Genomic DNA, 21,031 nt, shown 5'->3' on the forward strand with positions numbered 1-21,031 from the left:
CAAAGATTTCAGAATTTGGATTTTTCAGATTTATGACCTATTGAATTTGACTAATGTTCAATAAAAAAATTTGTTTAACTCAGATTTGAGCAACCTGCTATATTTTTTTTAATTCTGAAAGTCATATTTTACATATTATATTTTTAATATATTTTTCAGAATTAAAAAAAAAATGCTCAAATTTGATTGGTCAACGTCAGATATAAAAATTCAAGTTGACAAAATTTAAATTGAGCATCAGTCAAATTCAGTGGGTCAAATTGTGATCCAAAAATTAAAGTCGAAAATCTGAAATATCTAAATTCTGAAACTTGAATCGTTGGTTTGACTTTATGAAGACTGAAAAAAATGAATTCAGAACTATAAATTCAGATATACGGTTTTTCAAAGTAAAATATTTCAATGCTATGAATTCAGAGGTGTTTAAATTTTAATATTAAATATTCAGTGGTTGTTAAAAATACTATACTTGCATCTTTTATTTGCTTTCATACACATCAACTGCATTAAGGTTCATACATGTGGTTTGGCAGGTGAACTGAATCAAGCTCGTGTTTTACTTTTATTTTTTTAAATCCAAACAAACTTCAGCATTTGTATTTTAGCACATACAGTAATGTGAAGAGAAAAAAAACCTTCAAACAATAAATTCCTGGAACTAAATGATGAAAGTACAGACTGAACCACATTATAAAACAACCCCTGTCTGCTTCATGACAGTTTAAAGACCCTGGTTTTCACTCAGATTAAAGGGATATGTCACTTTTCTCAAGTAATATTGTACATTAGATAAGTCATCTACAGATATTTTAGAGTAGAAATCAGTTTCTTAATAACAACTCTGTAATCTATAAACATTTCTACCAGCTGACAGTCAAAAATCACTTTAAAACACAAGTGATATATCCCTTTAAAGTCTATGTTTTTCTGTGCTAATGTTACTTTCACCGTCATATATTGATTGCAAAAAGATTCACATCTTTGATTCACAAACAGACACACAACTTCTTTCTCAGGCCACGTAATATTTTTTTTCATACATTTCATAAACTTTAGTAAGCTTCATTTCTATCCGGCTTCTGTAAGCGATATTTCACCTGGATAAAATAGTTCCTTTATTTTACATTTTAGTTCATTTAACAGTCTGCTGCGAACACAAGCCCCGCCTTTAGGTCACTTTCTTGTTCCTGCTTTTATTTTGAAGGCTAAATATATTACAGTACTGCTTTATCCCCCCAAAATATTCCTCCTGAGTGAAATATCGCTTTATCTTGCTAAATACACATGTATTACCTCTGTATGTTTGATATAGGATTTAAAAAAAGGAATGTTTGTACAATAGTGTTTCCAAGGCGACTGCACTGAAATCATGTGACTGTTTACACCATGTGACCGACAGATATTGTGGTATTGCGTGACACTGCTGCGACCTCCTCCTGCGTTACAGCATTAGTTTGTACATTCATTGAGTCTCTGAGTAAAATGCTACGGCTGTGTGTGTGTTACATTTGTGCATACTGTATCTGTACATAAAGGGAAGCATCCAGCCTGTGAGCAGGAAGGACCTTTCTGTCTGTGGGTGGTTTGTTTAAGCTGAACAAAAACTGTAAACTGTTATATAGCTCTATTTTCAGCTGCTTGTATTTTCACCTGGAGTTTTTTTTTTTCTTTTCACAGCGCTGTCAACCTTCTCCGGTTATTTTCTGCAGCAGCAGGATGTGCAGTGATTAATGAGACCGAGCTCAGGGTCACGACCCTGCACACTGCTGCTGAAGTGTCCTTGAGTGAAGTACTGAATCGCAAGCAGCTGTGGGAACGCTGCCGCTGTAACTGACCATTGACCTCCAACCCCTCAGTGTGCAGAAGTGGGAGGTGGGGAGGGGGGCATGTTTTTGTTCAGGAGAGGAGACTCATTATTTTGTGTGACTACAGAAAAGCAGAAACACGGGTTATCTTGTAAACCAGAGCACTGATTACAAACAGAGTTTGTGGAGGTCATTAAAAGAATACTTCACCTGTATTCACTGCGTGTTACGCTGAATTTGTGAAGATATTTTTCTTGCATGCCTCCACAGTGAACAGAAAATCCCCACAACATTCATCATGAACAGAACTAACCGTGGACCACGTTTAACATCAGCAAAAATCCATCAAAACATCTGCTTACTAACTGTCACACAACTCATGTTGTATAATCCGATCTCATCTATCCAGTCGTATGCTCAGTACCTCCCAAACACATGCATCTTTACAAAAACATTTGAACGCCCTGAGCATGCCTAAACAGGCACATACATATAAGCTCCGCTTGAACAGAGTTTACATGCACGCTCGTACTCAGGTGTGCTACTCAGATGTGCATGACCCTTTTACTGTTAGTAAACAGTACAGATGTTTTTTTGGTGGGCGGGGCTTAGCTGGAGGCAAATAATTCTCCACAGACATTAGCTAGCGCTAGCAAACAAGTTCTGTTGGCTTGTTTTAGACAATGGAGGGAGATGAATGAAATGAATAAAAGTGATGCATTCAGAAATATTCATTCCAAGTGGCAGAGTGCACTCTGACACAAACTGGACCGTTCGTAAATTCTGAGCGCTGTCTGAATGTAACGTTGGGTTATCCAGTGCACCGCACTCTTAGAGTGGCAGAGCGTACTCTGGGCACTCTGTCTGTGGAGACGGAGCAGCAGAGCACCGAGCGGAGTGAATGTGTGATTAACTTAACTGTTCATTAATTCATGTAGAAATATAACGCTCTGTTTCTTCAACCAACAGGGCTCTCATTTTAGTGTAGAGCATCAGACTGAATTTACCAACGCACCATGTCAGGTCACTCACTCTCCGGGACCTCCAGTGTTACTGGAATAAGTAAACACTGACCAATGGGACCAGACTGGCCGACCCATATGCTCTCACTCAGTGGATGGATGATTTGACAGGTTTACTGAAGCTTTGGAGTTGATAACTATGTCAATCACACAAAGGAGGACCACACTTGTTTGTTTTGCTATGGAAGCTAACGGTAGCTAATGTGCTAAAAAGTTAGCGTTCCAGAGAAATCCAATATTCCTCTTAATCCCTCCCCAGTTTCTGATGAGGTGGACATGATAACCCTTAATACACATAATGTTATTCATCCCTACAACAGGAAATACTTTTTCCCTAACCTGATATGAAGCGTGAGCATTTTTGATGATGGCCTCCGTCCAGTCTTTTGGTCTTATCACATTTAACCATAGTCGTCTTTGTTTTTGTTGACGGGCAGTGGCGGCTGATATGTGATAACATTTTTGAGTCATGATATGACTCCTTCTATTCTGGCTCAACACAACAAGACAAACACATTTTAAGTTCGGCGTACTTTAAACAGCGCCATCTTGCCATGTGCAATGCAAATAAACGTCCATAAATCTGCTTCAAAATCCTAGAAATTAGATGCTTCTAATATCTGCAGAACGTTACTGAGAAGTATCACATTTTTTTTAGTTTTCTTCAGTACTACATGAATCCAATTATATCCATGAGTGTGCTGCAAACAACAACTGCTAACAGCTGATTCTGCCCATGTTATCTCACTGAATCTAAGCCAACATCATTTCCTGCTTCCATCTTCAAAGGAGCGTTTACACGCTAATAATCAGACGTGTAGCTAAGATAACAATTTGAAGACCATGGGAGACTAGTATGTATCCTACTGTGGCAACCACAAGAATAAAAATCATATGCTGCTGAGGTTTTATTTATCTGACTTTGTCCTCCTGATCTCCTGCGGCAAGTTCTGATGACTCAGCCAAACACTGCCCTTGGTCTGGTGTGAAATAAAGCTTCGGTTCTAAGAAAACTTCCACCTACAGATGACTTGTACTAAAAATATGGCATTTATTCCAACAAAAGACTTCTGTGTGTCCCCTCAGGTTTATATATTTCCCTCTTTGGGGAATGGTTAGACGTTTTAGGAGTTTACAACGATGTCTCCTCTGTCATGTCCTCACAAGGACTTTCCATGACATCTGAGAACTGCCCCACCAACAGTCCTTGATATAAATAGACTATTTCTATGGTAACGGAGTCATCATGCTGCCGACAGAATAAAGATTGATTTTCTCTATGTCTTTGGTCAAGGTGCTCGCGTTAGTGTCTTGACATTCAGACGCATCACAGCTGAACAGAAACATAGTTTGGTTTCTTTTCAGATACTCCAGACTCACATCCTTCATCTGTCTTCTTCTTCTCTTACCAGTTCTAGTACATATCTATTCATTTGTTTATTGTTGTTACAGGGGTAGGGCATAAGACAAAAGCTGCATTTAATTTACTTTAAAGGGTCAGTTCATCCAAATTTAAAAACTCTCTCACCTACCACTGGCAGCATGCTCAGAGTTTTGGTTTTCTATGTGCCTGTGTTTGGAGAGATCTGTCTCAGATATAAATGACCATCTTGACACTGTGAACACGTTTCATTGGAACTCCGGGTGGGAATCACCAGATGGCCCACAATACAATATTAACACAATCCTTAAGTCACAGTACAATTTTTTTGCGATTTTAAACATGGTGTGATATGCGGAGTATTGCGATATATTGCAGTTTAGTTTGCCTGCAAACTGTGTCCCAAAATTCAGTTTGTCCATCTCACGTCAGTCATTTAAATAGCAGCAAATTGCATCCAGTGGACTGAAATTGTTATAATTCATGTAGGGTACAACAAGTTTTATTTGAATTAACATTAATAATTTATATAACAAACAAAAATTGATACTGTGGATCTGTGTATCAATATAATATTGCCATGCAAAAGTATCACAATATTAGGTCTCCCCCAGCTAAGAATTTTCCTAGTCGACCAATAGTTGTCATTTAGGGCCATTAGTCGACTAGTTGCCAATATTGTATATATTATGTTTACAATATTTATTTAATTTTTAAATTACATATACTGGATGGGGCAACACAATGGTTTGAGTTCAAGGTCTGAGAAAGAATAATATAAGTAACATTGTTAACACTTTTATCTACAAGTGCACGTCACACACTGAGCGAGCCACCTGTTAATGACGCTGTGGGCTAATGGGCATGTAGCTACTTCCATGTTTCAGATGATACGTCATGTTTGTAGTCAACCAATGAAGATGAGTTTACATATCACCTTGGGTTCGTCCTTCACCTTCTCAAAATGATCCCACACTTTGGATTTCCTGCCCGACATGTTATTAACTAGCCTGTGGAATAACCGCAGGTACCAGCCCTGGAAATTAACCTGACTGCTGAGCGTGGACACTTCCTGTGTCTGTCCTTTCAAATTAAATTCACACATGGTCCAGTCATATAGGTTTGGATTATTTTGACAAGGCACAGCTCCTAATAGAGTTTCACTTTTTTTTGTGTTTTTTTTTTTTTTTTTTTTGTGACTAAGCGACCAATGAAATCTTGTGGAGTAATGACTTCTCTGGTTGACTCACGTTTAGTCGACTGCTATGGGGCAGCCCTACACGACACTATGGAACTGCCTCAAAAGAAGAAATATTCTCTGTTAAAACAGCAGACAGTGTCTTCTGTTGATTACGTTGTGGGGAAATGTTTCTGAAAAGTTGTTGTTGAATTTCAAAAATGCATTTTTTTTAAAGTTTTTCAAACAGAATGTCACCTTTTTTGTATTTGAGTTACTATGAAAATCTTCATGGCAAAAACACGCCATGCAGCTCATAAGTGCGGCAAAATAAAAAGCTGGGGATTAAACAGAGGCCCACAGTGCTAATGTTAGCTGAGATGCTAGGGGAGATATGATAAGTTGGAGAATGGCCATGAGGGGTGGGAGGGCATGGTGTGGCAGGGGCAGCTCCAGATACACTTACATTTTTTTTTACTTTTCAAACTTAGTTTTCAACAGATGCTGACTCAAGTGACATCACACAAGGCCATTTATCAGACTTCACACAGCTCCCTCTGGATACACCAAAGGCTTTACACTACTTTTTCCACCTGGAAATGCACTTAGATGTATAAAATTGACGTACTTGCCCTTTTAGAGTTTTTCTACAAAAACAATCAACAACCTGTCTCCTTCCTCCTGACCGGATTCAATCCATCAGTCCGTGTCACTAAACTTACTCTAAAAACCCTTTCAGCCCTGTTTTCTTCCAGGTGTGTGCATCCGACCTGCACCAGCAATCATTCCTTCCATCATGGCGTGTTCCTGCTGCTGTGTTTTTCCCCGCACTAATGAGGTTCTGCAGATTGAACCCGATCTCCCAACAAGAATAAACGCTTCTTCTTGCTCGTTATTCCTCTCTTCTTATGCTTTTTCTATTTGAAGAAATCTGGCTGCGTCGTTGAAAATGTTCCGCTTGATGCAGAGTCACTCCCTGTCAACCCCACAAGCTAAAAATCCATCTCTTCAAGAATCACCTCACGTCATCCAGCGTCTCTGCTGCATCCTATCAGCTCTCCCTCATCTTTTTTTATCTCCTTCACTCTCACACAAAAAAACTCTTCTGCATCTTTTAACTTCTCAATTCAGTTTCTCTCAATCACACAGAAATAGTTTTATCTTTGCTCCCTTACTGGTTGCATACTGGTGATGTACGAATAGAAGCAAACTCCACTGTAGTCCCTGTGGATGTTGAAGTCTCAGCTCAACAACATGTAGAGGCATTTCTGTTCAGATGTTTCTGCATCGTTCTGTATTATCAGGATGCTTGCGTCCAACATAAAAAGCAAGCCTGAAACCACAAACTGTTGTTTTACTCACAGGTTTTTAAACTGTTTTTTGATGGAACATTATATTTTACCTCACTTCTAAAAAACACATTAGAAGTGGAATTGGGAAGTGAAGCCCGACTTAAAAATCTGTATTTCTAAAGACAGTTTCAGCTCTTTGCTGTGTTTCATCCCGCCTCCTCTCCCTCCTCTCCTGTCAGTCTCAACATGTGCTTCAATAAAGGCAATAAAAGCCAGAAAAAAAACCCTTAAAAAACAAAAAAGAAACCTCTGACTATCGATAAGCATCAGGATGCACACAGCGATTTTTCAATAGTTAATGTTGTTTTTCTTGGGGTGGAAAGTCTCAAAAAAACTTTCACTACTGTCTCCAAACCTTCTGCCTGCACCTGGAAGTGTTACACACAGTCGAGTCCACACAAGTGCCCGAACATCAGGCTGGTGCGTCATTTTAGGATTTAGTCATGAAGGTGCACCTGATCCACCAGAAGCAGCAGAATTTTTTTCTTTTTACTCAAGGACACCTCAGCAGAGACGGACTGCAGCAGAGATCAACACCGCTGCACTATAGAACAGCGCTGACCAGTATGACTCATTTTATTATACTCTTTAACATCTGTAATGGACACTCCTGTTGCTCCAAATACATTATCACAAACTAAATGACTTCTGGATTAAATTATTTCTTAATTTTCTGTCGCAAATGTTGGGGAAGCTTAGTGTGCTACCTTTTTAATCATCGATAATCATTTACACTTAGCATCTACTTCTTCTTCTTATATGTCTGTTTTAGCTGCAATGATTAGGTGAAATATTGATTAGTAAATTGACAGAAAAGTATTTGTTATTTTTTCAAAGCAAAAAAAGGCGAAAATTCACTGGTTCCACTCACTAATCTGGGGATAGCTGCTTGTTTTCTTTTTTTTTGGACTGTTGGTCAAACAAAACAAGAAATTTAATTATGTCAGCTTGAGCTTTGGGACATTTTTAACTATTTTCTAACATTTAATGTGCCATACATTTAATCTACAGTGAATAAAACCATTAGTTGCAGCTCTAATATCTTCCAAGCATTAAATTCTATTTGTTTTCCTATGAGTTGTTTGTTATTTAATTAATCTGTATGTGTAATATTGAAGCACAAATGTTCAGCTTTTGTTCAATGGCTCAGTTTCTTATTTTGATTGATTTGTTTTTTAAGCTGCTGCAAACAGAAATGACTTGGTCCTGCTGAGACGAGGTTTTGCATACCTGCGTTGCGTATTTGGTTTCTGAGTATTTAGCTTTTGCTGGTCCTCTACATCCGGCATGTCTACGTGTTGTATTTACAGGATATTTTTACTGCGCAAAAAAGTGACATATTCTAATAAACATCTTGAGATAAGTAAGTTAGACTTGAGATGTCCTCACAAGTAGAGAGCCACAAACTGACTTGTGAGGTCAACTGACTTATGAGGACATTATGTGTGCGTGTGTGTGTGTGTGTGTGTGTGGCTACATTACCCTTGGCTAATTGGCTCACTATACAGACCTTAATACATCAGCATAATAATATTTGTGTATACACAATTTACAGTGTCAGTGTTAACTCATTAAGGCATATTGTATCCTTACATGACATAAATAACTGTTTTACATATAATACAAATAAGTAGGCGCTGTGTCATTAAAGGTTAATTCCAGTCAAAACCAGCTTCTTCTCCAGAGCTTAAGTCAGATTTTAAAAGACTCACAAAACACCTGGATGTTTGTTTTTTTAAATTAAATTAGCTATTTTGTTATTTTAAGAACAGTATTGAATATTTTCTATAGATTTTATGGACTGATAAAGTCACTGTAGCTGTAATTGTGATGTTTTCTTATTACAGTAGCTACTAGCATGTAGCACAGTAGCTAGTTTATCATCCGCCAAACACTCAGGGCCTTTAAATGCCAGATAAATATGATCAATCATACAAAGGAGCTGCTGAGGGTGGATATTTACTTGCAACATGATACAAAGATTCACTCTCTGATGCTGTTGGAAAGTGATGCTAGCACAAAATGCTGATTAGTAAATATGAAGCAACAGTTTTTTGGTGATGCAGCATGAGACATTGGATATGTGACGCGATACCTCGGAGTTCTGGGTTGTTATTATTTCAGTATAATGCTGGATTCACTGAGAGCAACATTCGTTTATGGCCTTCAGCCACCAGCAGTGAGAGTGATGATTTTCACGCCTTCACTTCACAGATTTTCTTGTCTGGTTCTGTCACTTACATAATGACACGTCTTTTCCAGCTGTCTGCCTTCAAACACGTCGGCGTTCCCAACTAAACCACCCAAAAATCGATTCAGCCTGGTGGAGACATTCCTGTCATGAAAACACAGTCTGTTTCTTTTCTCCACTGTGATAAAAACTGAATCGATTTGCGACAAAGACGCAGCGACAAAGTCTTTTTTTAATCTCTCATGTGTTGAGGCGGCAAAGAATCACAAAGGGCTTAAAAACATCTTCAAGTCAAGGACGAAGCTTATTACTGACTAACAAATCAGGTAAGAAGAGCTCTTGGGCTGCTGATGCAATGCTTTCTGGGTAATGTGTGTCACCCACTCAACATATCAGCTCTCAGTCTCCTTCCTCTCACCGTATCTTATTGTATTTCCTTATAGAACTTGTCTATTTTTATTGTGCACCTTTGTCCTTTTGGTGAATTAAAGCCAATCATGCTGTTGCACTCAGAGGAAAAACAATCAGCTCAATATTTCCACATGTCAGATATCACGGCTGCAATAGGCCCCAGTCAGACAGAGCATGTTTTAGCAGCCTGGGGCAGCTTATATTCAGTTAGAGTGTTGAGTTACTGAATGCCTCATGTTTTTTGCAGGACCGACCTGAACGCCTCCAGTTGACAAAACTTGAACTCTGACATCATTAGAGTTTTTTCCCATTGTCCAATTAGATGAATTATAGATGTGGGCCTTGTAGACGCGATGACAAGTAGTAGCTTACAGTGTTTAGCTAATGTTAGCTCACTTATATCACCAACCCACTAGGCAAGCTGCCGGACATATCTGAACAAACTGCAGCCTCAACTACTTTCTAAAGTCTTACCAAGCATAATTAGGCCTGACAATTGACAGCAGATTGTCAAACTGTTCTGACTTATCCTAACATAAGCCTTGAATCGGATCAGTTGTTGCTACTCCCTGTGATGCCTCCTCTTTCTATGTTTCCCTGTGTCTAGTCCATTTTTATGCAGATTTAAAGGTATAAATCTGTGAATCCACTTTACAGCAACATCACAGTTAAGCTAAAGACATATGACTCAGTGATTGCCTTGCCTTTAAAAAAAGACGCAGCAAGATGCAAAAAGTGCTGTTTGATCGGGCAGGCTTTAACTAAGAAAAGCAGTGCAGGATGCCTTGCATTTTGCAACCTGCAAATGTTATCCCATTGGATCCTTAAGCAATTTTTGACCACAAAGGGGGGCTAAATTGTGTGACTTCTACGACATTTTCACCACTTTTTAAAAAGCCAAGCCTTGCAATAAATCAAGCTCTTTGCCAGTCAAATGCTTCCCAGTTAATGTGCAGAAGAATATTTTTTACTCTGGCTGCAATTTTCTGGATTGACAGAGTCAGTGAGCAGCAGTTTGTTCAGCCAACAGAGCACACAAACATGAATAATGTGCATGTGTTTGTAGACTTGTAGCTCGTCTTTGTGCAGTGTTGTTTAGTTAGAGATCAACTAACTCTGGATTTTTGAGGCCAACACAGTTATTGATATTTTACGGCTTAAAAATCTGACAATTTATCTGTCAGCCTGTAGTTATAGTTGTGTTTAAATTAGTTTCATGGTTTTCTTTACATAAAATATCTTTCCAACACACTCTGATATGCAAGTCATTCCACAATGATGTTACATGTACAGAACTTAGCACATGGCATCATTTGGCGAGATTTTGAACAGGCCGTCGCTGCTTTTCATTTAAAGGTCCAGTGTGTAGGATTTAGTGGCATCTAGCAGTGAGGTGGCAAAACTGAAACTTTTGCCATGTGCCAAGAGTCTAAGACAACTACTTTGGCTGATGCAAAAAAAAACACAGATGTGCCTATCTAGAGCCAGTTTTTGTTTTTGTTTTATTTCGTTCTGGACTGCTTTAGAAACAACATGGCAGACTCCATGGAAGAGGACCTACTCCATTGTAGATATAAACTACAAAAACAAAATGATTCTTATTTTCAGGAGATTATAAAGTAATGAAAACATAGTTATAAATATATAAATCGTGCACATTGGACCTTTCAAAATATTGTTACCATTGCAGCATACAAAAATGTCTCCTGCTGACGTGAGCCAAGGGGACAAGTTGAAAAAGTTGAGCCATCATGAACTCGGAGTGCATCAGCAACTACTTGCTGTCTGAGAGTACTTTTGGAGCCACTGCTGAGATATCAAGATTAATATTTAATTCATTTAAATAATAATTTTACAAGAAATAGATGTAATGTTCTAAGAAAAAGTATTTTTAAAGATTGAAGTCATAACATTAAGAGAGTAGAGTTGTACCATTACAGGGGAAGAAGTAATGATACTATGAGAACAATGTCAGAGTATTAAAATGAAAACACTTCCTGTAGCACCAAATGAGAACCTTTTACAGATGTAAAGGTCAGCTGTAAAGTCTGTGTACAGACAGAGAAACAAAATAATGAGCTAAAAGCTGCGTAAAGCTGCAGAGTTTCAGGCTGACACTCAGCAGTTTGTTTACATCACACACTGGGTCATTTTAATCCATCAAACATATTGCCTAACGCAGTTTCAAATTGAACATCCCTTTTATCTCTTATTTAGTTTCCTGCAGGTTGGTGAGTGGAAGTGGTGACACCGTTTCAAGATTATTTCATACTTTATCTTCTTTACTGTTATCATCCATGTATTGCTGATGCAAGTGGTGAGTGTAAATGTCTCACTAGAGTGAAATATTACTTTAAAAGAATGTTGCTTCAGTTTGTGTGAGAGCTAGCATCACACTTTCCACAGTACTTTACTTTAACAGTCCAGTAATGACACTCTCCATCAAATGACTGTGATGTCTAATCGATTTACAGTGATATTCTCAGCAGCTTGACAAGTCAGATATTATTCCTTGCAATTGGGGTTTGAAATATGGCTACGTTTAAATGCTGAACATCAATCAGTGCATGACTTCATAAATTAAGTGTTTAATTCTGCAGTGGCGACGACCTCCAGGGCTGTCGAACACAATGTGCTTTATATTGTAAAAGCATTGTTTACTGATTAATATATGATTTATATTGGAACTGTAATCTTTGATAAACAACCATTCACCTCCAAATGTGCTCTTTTCCACATTAACATACTGTAAGCTTACCTCTCTTCTTCTACAGGATCGAGCCCTCTTTTGTTAAGTAATACATCCTTTATGATTGGTTAGAATTAGTGTTTCATAAACTGGTTCATCCCAAAACGCTGGGAGAAAGCCCTCCCACAGAGAGCCTTGTGCTCAACATGTGCTTCTCCTGTCAGCACAAATGGGGGGGACCTGCATCGTGTTTGCATCCCCATTTTGCAACTCACTCAGAGGAAGGCAGGTTGCAGAGTGAAAGTAAAGGACAGCTAGTTGTCTCCATGTGCAGCAGCTGAAGGAGCAGAAGAGGACGAAGCAGCAGGAGGCGGAGGATTCCTGCTTGGTCCTGGTTCTGATTTGAGGTCCCTGCTTGGACCTGGCTGTGTGTTATTCCTCGTCTTTGCGTGTTCCACCAAAAACTCCTCACCTCCATCCTCACCCTCCCCTCCTCCTACTGCCTCTCCAGTTGCCAGCTGCTTCATCCTCAGGTTAATAGAGCCATAAGTCCTCTTGGGTCGAACAAACGCCGCCCTGCGACGGTACATCTCGCCCCGGCAGATGGACACCATGAGCAGCACGGACAGGAACATCCCCCCCAGAGTCAGCAGGCCAAGGCCTGCAATGATGCACTTGTCCAGGTGGGAGCCCAGCTGGGCGTAGTACATCTCCAGCTTCTCCATCTGTCGGGCTGACACGGAGTCTGGGTCGACTTTGGCCTCTCTGGGGATGGTGTAGGCGATGACCACTAGGACGATCCCGCTCACCAGGAACACCAGGGCAAAGATAAAACCGTAGTCCGCGGAGTGGTCATCAGCAGGGTTGAACTCGGCGAAGTCCTGGCCTTCCTCCTGCCCTCCACCTCCTTCCTCCTCATCATACGATCGCGGAGAGAGGTCCTGATGCTGCTGCTCCCCCTGAAAGGAAGAAAGAAAGAACGCAAGGTAAAGAGGAAAGTGAAAAAAGGATAAATGAGAGCAGCATAATGAGCAAGAATAAATTCATAATTAACAAAGAGGAACACAGAGAAAAGCACAAGCACAAAAACATGGAGACATTTTAGTCACATTTATAATATTAATAAGTAATCTCAGTGAAGCAGCATCAGGCCAACAATCTGGTCCACAGTGGCTGCCACAATTATAAAGCATGGAAATTTAAAAACAAAAGACAACTTAAATTTAAAAGTGCAACAAAACTATCTCACACAAAATAAATCATAACAGAAATTAAATATTCAGCCGAGGGCAAAAGGTTTTTAATGTCTTTACAAGCATATCATGTTTTCTGTAAATGTTAATCTCTGGTTACACAATGAGTTAATCTCTCATTGTGTAACCAGACTCTTCAGTGCGTTTCCACTAAAACAGTGAATTCCTGACGTGTAATGACTTCCCTGTGTAACCTTTTATGTGGTCCTGTTTGGTTGTAATTCACCACTTTGGTGGAGTAGACTCTGATCGATATGGGGCTTGAGGGCTTGAGGCTTTTCAGCGAAACATTAGCTCCACAATCTGCTGCTGTCCTGGTTTATCCTGTCCATCATGCTTTGTTTAACTTGGGATTCAGTATAAGCTCGTATTTAGGATTCTGGATGGCTAGCGGTGCAGAGTCAGGGTGAAAGCACTGTTTCAAATATTCAGTCATGTTTTCTTCATATGAAAGAAGTCTACATTACATGTTCACAAAAACATATAAATGCTCTACAGCAATTTCTTTGTGAAAAATTGACATTTATGTGGTGACCAAGTGTGAATTACTGTGAACCTAATGCATTAAAACGTGCGATATTATGGTGCAAACCAATAATAATGTCAGTGACAGCGATCAAGAGAGTCATCAAGAGATCTGATACAGGAAAGTAGGTTTATGGGGCATTGAAGGCATTTTCATTGTTGCTTTCCCAGTGGTGGAAGAAGTACTCAGCTCTTTGTTTTTATGTAAGGCAGGAGACAGAGATGGGATGACATGCAGCACAGGGCCCTTGGTGGGACTCAAACCTGAGCCACTGCAGTAAGGAATATCACCATGCACAACACCAACCTGTCACCATGTACAAAGAAATGTGTATCTACTTATGGATGAGAGGCTTGGGACCAGGCCCCACCGAAGTGCACTGGGCTTTAAAGCCAATTTTTGTAGTGGCCAAACAATCGAATTACAACTTTTGAGTCCATCACATGATGCCTTTGGGTTTTCTCCCATTGACTTACATGGAAAAAGAGATGTCTGTAAATCAGTAGATGCATTTTTTTGAGCGTTACATCCCCCGAAAATGACTTGCTTCACTATCAGGATTTAATCCATCCAGTCTGACAACAACTGAAAAGTCTAAGAAGACCCACATGATTGAATAATTGTATCCTCAGTCAAGTTAGCAGAGGGCCAAACCAGAAGTAGCCAGCTCAGCCAGTGGAAGTCTCTAGTGCGCCTGCTTTACGGGCCACACAGCGTGGGAGCAGTGCCGATCATGTGTGCGGTGACAGAGTTGGCAGGAGTGGTTTGGTGTCTTCTTTTTCCATGATTTTTGGTGTCAGTGAAGGAGATATGGATTTTATGCCGTGCTGTGTATATTGTATGTACTGGTGTTGTGACTATTGTCTGTAAAGCAAATGGCCCCGAAGAGACATTAAATTTTTTTAAAACTTGACAGGAAATAGTTCCTACATGAAACTGCTCACAACAAGATCTGTGGACTATCTTGAATAACCAGGTCGTGATTTCTGCAAAGAGACATTGCTGTTGAGTTTTTCAGATCTATTTTTGATGCTTTGAGCACCACGAGCCAAATGCCATCTAGTATCTTCACGAAAAGTCAGACATCTCTACAGGCGACATCTCCAACACTCGGACACTCACACCAAAACAATCTAGACTGCCAAATAGCTCCACAGGTAGTAGTTAAAATGTCTATTTTTGATTATGGGGTGAAGTGACCCTTTAGGTAAAGTAGCAGAACACTTTCACCACTGTTAAATCAGAAAATAAAACAGCCTTCTAACGTATGTTACTGCTGTTATTACATACCTGTTACGTGTTGCATTACCTGTAGTTTCAAATAGGCTAGTTTTTTTAAAAGTAATTTTATATACAGTCAATAACAGGCATCATATAACATTTGAATACAGATTACAGTAAAAATATAACTGAGCAATTTTACTTTTATACAATTTTATTTTTTCAATTTTTCAGCATTTTACACATTTTGATCTGCTTTTATTGGTTGTTATTTTAACAGTCCATTTTTTATATTTGTTTTACATGTGTTTTAAATGTGAATCCTGTATTGTTGAGTCTTGTCAAAGCAGAATATCTGTCACTGTTGGGACAGATAATAAAGTTTATCTATCTATCTTTCTATTTGTTTGTGTAGAATTATCTCATTTAGAAATGCAGGAAATATTTGGTTAGTCTTTCAAATACCACATTTGTGAATAACATATGTTGCCAAAATAATTAAATTATTAATCCCAAACTCTGCTTTCTTGCCCTCATGCAGCGTTAGCAGTTTCAAATGTTAAAATGGCAGTTTACTATGTTGACCAAGCTCATTTTGATGTGTCCTGTTAGCCGCTTAGCTAGTTAACATTAGTTGTCAAAAACAACTATTTTCTGTATTTTTTTTGTGTCATGTTATTAAAATTACAGTGGTTGGTATCCCAACTAGATTTTAAAACCAACATGTTTTTAAACCGTACATGTGTTGTACAAATATCTAGCTAAAGTGTGTACTTGTCGCTAGCTGCTAACGTTAGCTACTTAGCTAGCTCCTTCATTGAAACATAGGTTGCGTTACGTCAGATTTAAACGTTGGTGGGTTCAAACGGTTTATCGACGGCCATTTTATCATTCGAGGCAGACTACAGACATTATTATTATTATTATTATTATTATTATTATGTGAGATCACAAAAATACCAATAAATCCAACCATGTGCTGTCAAACTGCGGGACTTGACTCACCTTGCTGTTGCCTGACGTTGATGGCGGACATGCCGCGGACACAGTCGCCCCCTGCTGGTGGTGCTCGTGCTCCTCGTCCTGCTGGTACGAGGCGTTCTCGAAGCCCCGGGCGGCGCAGCACGCTGTAGCCGCTGTCCAGGGCACTGAGGCCGGCGTCGGAGACAAACCTCGCTGGCCTCCTCCGCCCCGCAGCTCCCGGAGCTCTACGGCGTTAAAAGAGGACTCCATCGGTGTCTGCTGGATGTGCTCATGTCTTCACCATCCCTCCGCTCGGCGTTATCATCACTGAACAAAGACAAAGTAATGATTGAAGCGAGCAGAGATAATGCATAATATTCATGCATATGCATAATAGCCTGAAATAATATTCCTTTAAGGGCATGTGGTGACCAATATACTGAGGTATTTTATGTCATATTTAAGGCATCACTCTTTAAACATTAATACTGGAGACTACATCCACATATTAGTAACCTGCAGACTTTCAGTTTATAAACAGTGCAAGCAGGCTACTCCTATAATATTTCCCTGGGTTATAGTAGCCTAATTTAGGTTAGGGACTGTTGTTATTTATGAGGGGGGCAGGGGGTGGTGCAAAAAGGGTGTGACAAGTCAAATATTTTTAAGCACTAGGTAGGGCCTTATGTTTTATATTTTTGCTTAGAGGAGGGGCATACAAATTTAAATGGTTGTATTTATTTTACCATCACAGGTTTGAAAGGCGTGTTCTCACCATTATCACCATTTACGATAGCAAGAAACTGTTAAAACAGAAATCATTATTGGATTTTCAAATTTCCGATGGCTGTTGGACACATAATTTGCGCCAAATGCTTCCCATTTCATTTAAAATTTGGCCAAAAATAAACCTTTTGTACAAACTTACCAGCATGCTCGACACGACAATCGTAGAAAAACCACATCTTTTTTCAATTCCTGGATTTCGTCTTTAACTTTTAATGTTTAACTTTCAAAGGGTAAGTTTCAAAATCTCTTAACTTTTCCCATTTTCCCAAAGTCACTCAGGGAGGCTCGAGGAAAAATATTTGTCACTTTTGGGAGGGTCAAAAAACAAAACAACACAAACAAAAAAAGTAACACCCCAGCCACCACCCTCCTCTTATAAGAACAGTCCCTTATATAGTGTTCTACATATAATGTGATAAGGGCTATACAAACAAAGTAGTACTGGTGGTAGTGTTACCTTTTTATTTCTGGATTATAAATGTGTTTACAGTGAAATGTTGTACTTTTTACTCCACTACATTTACTTCACGGCTATATTTACTTTTCAGACCAAGATGCAGCACTCACTGCAGAACACATGATCAGGTCATAAAGCATGTGCTGAACCCAACAATATATTAATAAGTTCGTAATTTTCATTATTTTTCACTGAAAAAATTGAAAACATTAGATATCACACCATCAGCAGTCGACCCCATTATTTACTTGTCCCGGAACCGCCAACTCACCAATCCTACTCTATGTCAGTCCTCTGCTCGTTTAGTTCAGTGTCACTAACTGATCTCAACACAATGGTGATGCGCATGAAATCCTCCTCTTGCCCTCTGGATGTGGTCCCTACCAGACTACTGAAGGAGATTATGCCCACTGTTGGCCCCTTCATTTTATCTATTATCAATCACTCTCTGACCTCAGGTGTGGTTCCTGCTTATTTTAAATCTGCTCTAATTGAACCTCTGCTCAAAAAACCCAATCTAGACCCATCCATTCTGAACAACTACAGACCAGTCTCAAAGCTCCCTTTTTTATCAAAGATCCTGGAAAAAACTGTATTCAAACAATTAATAAATCATCTATCAGTCAATAACTTATTTGAAAAATTCCAGTCCGGCTTTCAATCACTTCATAGCACAGAATCAGCTCTCCTTAAAGTTTGCAATGATCTCCTGTTGACTCAGGATGCCGGCAAGTGTTCCATTTTAGTTCTTTTGGACCTTAGTGCAGCATTTGACACGGTAGACCATGACATTTTAATTGACAGGTTAGAGAAGTGGGCAGGAATCACTGACGTGGCCCTGAATTGGTTCAGGTCTTACCTTTTTAACAGATACTCTTCAGTATCTATAGCTGGCTCTGTTTCTTCCCCCACTAATCTCTCCTATGGTGTCCCCCAGGGGTTGATCCTGGGCCCTATTATCTTTTCCATTTACATGCTCCCTCTACGTGACATCATCTGTAAATACAATGTCCATTTTCATTGTTATGCAGACAACACACAGTTGTACATCCCAATCAAGCCCGGCGATCAGTCTAATATAGCAGCCCTCCACAACTGTATCACAGAAATAAAATACTGGATGTCAAACAATTTTCTCCAACTCAATCAGTCAAAATCCGATGTCATTGTTATAGGTCCATCCACAACAAGAAAACAAATTTTGGAAAGCCTTGGCGATTTAAAACCTCCTGTAAAACTCTGAGCCAGAAATCTCGGCGTCATTTTTGACCAGGACTTGAACTTTGAACTTTATGTAAAAAAAGTGGTCCAGACATGTTTTTAATCATTTGAGAAACATAGCCAAAGTCAGGTCTTTTATCTCAGCCACAGATTTGGAGAAACTCATCCATGCTTTTATTTCTTCATGCCTCGACTATTGTAATAGCTTATACCTGTCTCAGCCAGAAATCACTTCACCATCTACAGTTAGTACAAAATGCTGCAGCTCGGCTTTTAACTAGGTCTAAAAAATATGACCACATCACCCCTGTTTTAGCATCCCTGCACTGGCTGCATGTTAATTTTAGGATTGATTTTGAAATTCTTTTATTTGTTTTTAAGGCCAGACTTGGGCTAGCCCCTGCCTATATTTCAGACCTTTTATCCTCACACAAACCAGCTTGCAGTCTGAGATCTGCTGATAAGGCCCTGCTAGCTGTTCCAAGGTCTAGGCTGAAAACAAAAGGCGACAGGGCCTTTGCAATCAGGGCCCCCAGACTCTGGAACGATTTACCTGAGGAAATCAGGTTTTCAGAGTCTGTTCCTCGTTTTACATCGCTCCTCAAGACACACTTTTACAGGAAGGCTTTTATGAAGTAATGTTTAAGTTGATGTAATGTTTAATTTGTATATATTTTGTGTTGATATTGAGTGTGTGCTGATATTTTATGCTGTAAAGCACTTTGTTTAGGGTACATGTGGATAAAAAATCCCCTCTGAATGGGACCACTATGCACAGTGAGTACCTTTACTTTTGATTGATGACTTTTTGTTTCCAATGTATATATTTTTTTCTCAATAGGTTACATCTTAACTGATTGGTTTATGAGATCATGTCAATAAAACCATTAAATTATTACAAATCAAGCAGTCCTGCTGCAACAGAGAGGTTTATCCTGCAGGCCTGGTTCCTCCAGAGAAACAGGCACACACATACACACACATCACCTGAATCACCTGCATCTCACCTTGATAGTTATTTATTTCCATTTCTTCTCATCACCACTATTGCTGTCACTTCCTGATGAGTCCTATGGAGAGTTAAAATCAGATCCTAAGTCCTAAACAGATCTGTAACACACACACACACACACGAGCATACACACTGCATAAAACCACTAAACACATATATCTTCAACACGATAAGTGATTTATTCATTATTTTTTTTAAAACAATGAACTCGCAGTCTGTGCATGTTAACACCTTTGAGCTCTGGGTGTGAACCCTGTTCATGCGCCTATCTGTGTTCAAACAGCGGTTTCACACCCGGCTATTATGACCAGAAGCCCGTGTGAATATTAAAAGCAGGATGACAGCTGAAGTGCACATTACAAAGCTATAATATATCCACCTTACACATTTATAATTTCCCATTTCATTAAATCAAACCTGAGGTGTAATTTCACCCATAAAACGTGACATTTGTGTTTGTTTTTTTAAAATGTATCCTCCCGGAAAATCTTATTTGTGTGTGTCTACAGCCGGTTGATCTCCGGGGAGCTCCAGGCTAAAGTAGCCCACTGACACAGTTCCCATTTATCAGCACATCAAGCCCCGTGGCCCGCAGAGAAGAGCCTGAGCGCCCGTGGGCAAGGTGTCCGGCCGTCACCACCACCGTGACCTTGTGATGCGCCAAACAGCCCAAAACCTGGACCACTACGGTCCGCTTGTGTGTGTGTGTGTGTGTGTGTGTGTGTGTAGGAGAGATAATATCAGCCGGGACTGATAAGCACCACACCGACTAACACGTTATTCATTATACCGATCTAACGGCAGATAACCCGAACTGAGAGAGGAGGGAGAGTCTGAGTCAAAGGAGGATCTTATTCTGGGTGAAATTATGCAACCGAGCAACGTAAGTGCCGATTTCCCCCCGGAGGGAAACACCGGGGATGGATTCAGTATCCAGGCAAGGCAGCATCCACCCCAGCTCCCAGCTCCTCCGAGCTGAATCCGAATTAACACCGCGGATAGCGTCGACCATCTGCAGGAGGGTCGATGAGAGGTGTTTGCGTAAAGCGACCGGGATGACAGCGCGGGGTCTTACCTGGTGCTGAAGCCGCGACCAGGCGGGAATCCAGACGGCTGTGGGGCATCGCATCCGGAGAGATGGATGCTGCTGGATCATGTGTGAGGAGGATGCAGAGGGAGGGAGGGAGGGAGGGAGACAGAGAGAGAGGACCGGGGTGAGACTGACCATGCGCAAAACCAGCCTGTGGTTCTCTCTGCTGGTGTCTGAAGAGCCGGTGGAGTCACAGGAGAGTCACTCAGAGAGGTGTGGTGGAGAAACATTAATATATAAATAAATAGTGCAAGGCAAGTGTGACATCAATCAACACGAAGATAACATTTAAAGGGACAGTTCACCCCAAAATCAAAAATACATCATATTTTCCATCTTACCTGTGGTGGTCTTTATCAGTCTAGGTTGTTTTGGAGTGTTGGAGCTATCAGACATATAGATGTCTGCCTTCTCTCAAATATAATGGAACTACTGTAAATCTTCAATTAAAAGCCTGGTCCCTTGTACTAG

At 39.9% G+C, this 21,031-nt stretch overlaps 1 protein-coding gene across 2 annotated transcripts; it reads right to left on the bottom strand.

The window, feature by feature from the left end:
- Window positions 1–1,889: 1,889 nt before the first annotated feature.
- tmem74b (transmembrane protein 74B) lies at window positions 1,890–20,640 on the bottom strand. Of its 2 annotated transcripts, XM_033627535.2 has the most exons (4): window positions 20,546–20,630; window positions 19,466–19,528; window positions 16,034–16,318; window positions 1,890–12,987 (listed from the first exon to the last, which is right to left on the bottom strand). In XM_033627535.2, exons 3-4 carry the CDS (start codon window positions 16,259–16,261, stop codon window positions 12,343–12,345), a joined length of 873 nt encoding a protein of 290 aa, XP_033483426.1. In that variant the 5' UTR covers window positions 16,262–16,318; window positions 19,466–19,528; window positions 20,546–20,630; the 3' UTR covers window positions 1,890–12,342. The 2 variants fall into 2 exon arrangements, with proteins under 2 accessions (XP_033483426.1, XP_033483425.1); XM_033627534.2 differs by lacking the exon at window positions 19,466–19,528 and having other exon boundaries at window positions 20,546–20,640.
- Window positions 20,641–21,031: the final 391 nt, after the last annotated feature.

This window comes from Epinephelus lanceolatus, chromosome 1, assembly GCF_041903045.1.
Source record: "Epinephelus lanceolatus isolate andai-2023 chromosome 1, ASM4190304v1, whole genome shotgun sequence".
NCBI classification, from domain to species: domain Eukaryota; kingdom Metazoa; phylum Chordata; class Actinopteri; order Perciformes; family Serranidae; genus Epinephelus; species Epinephelus lanceolatus.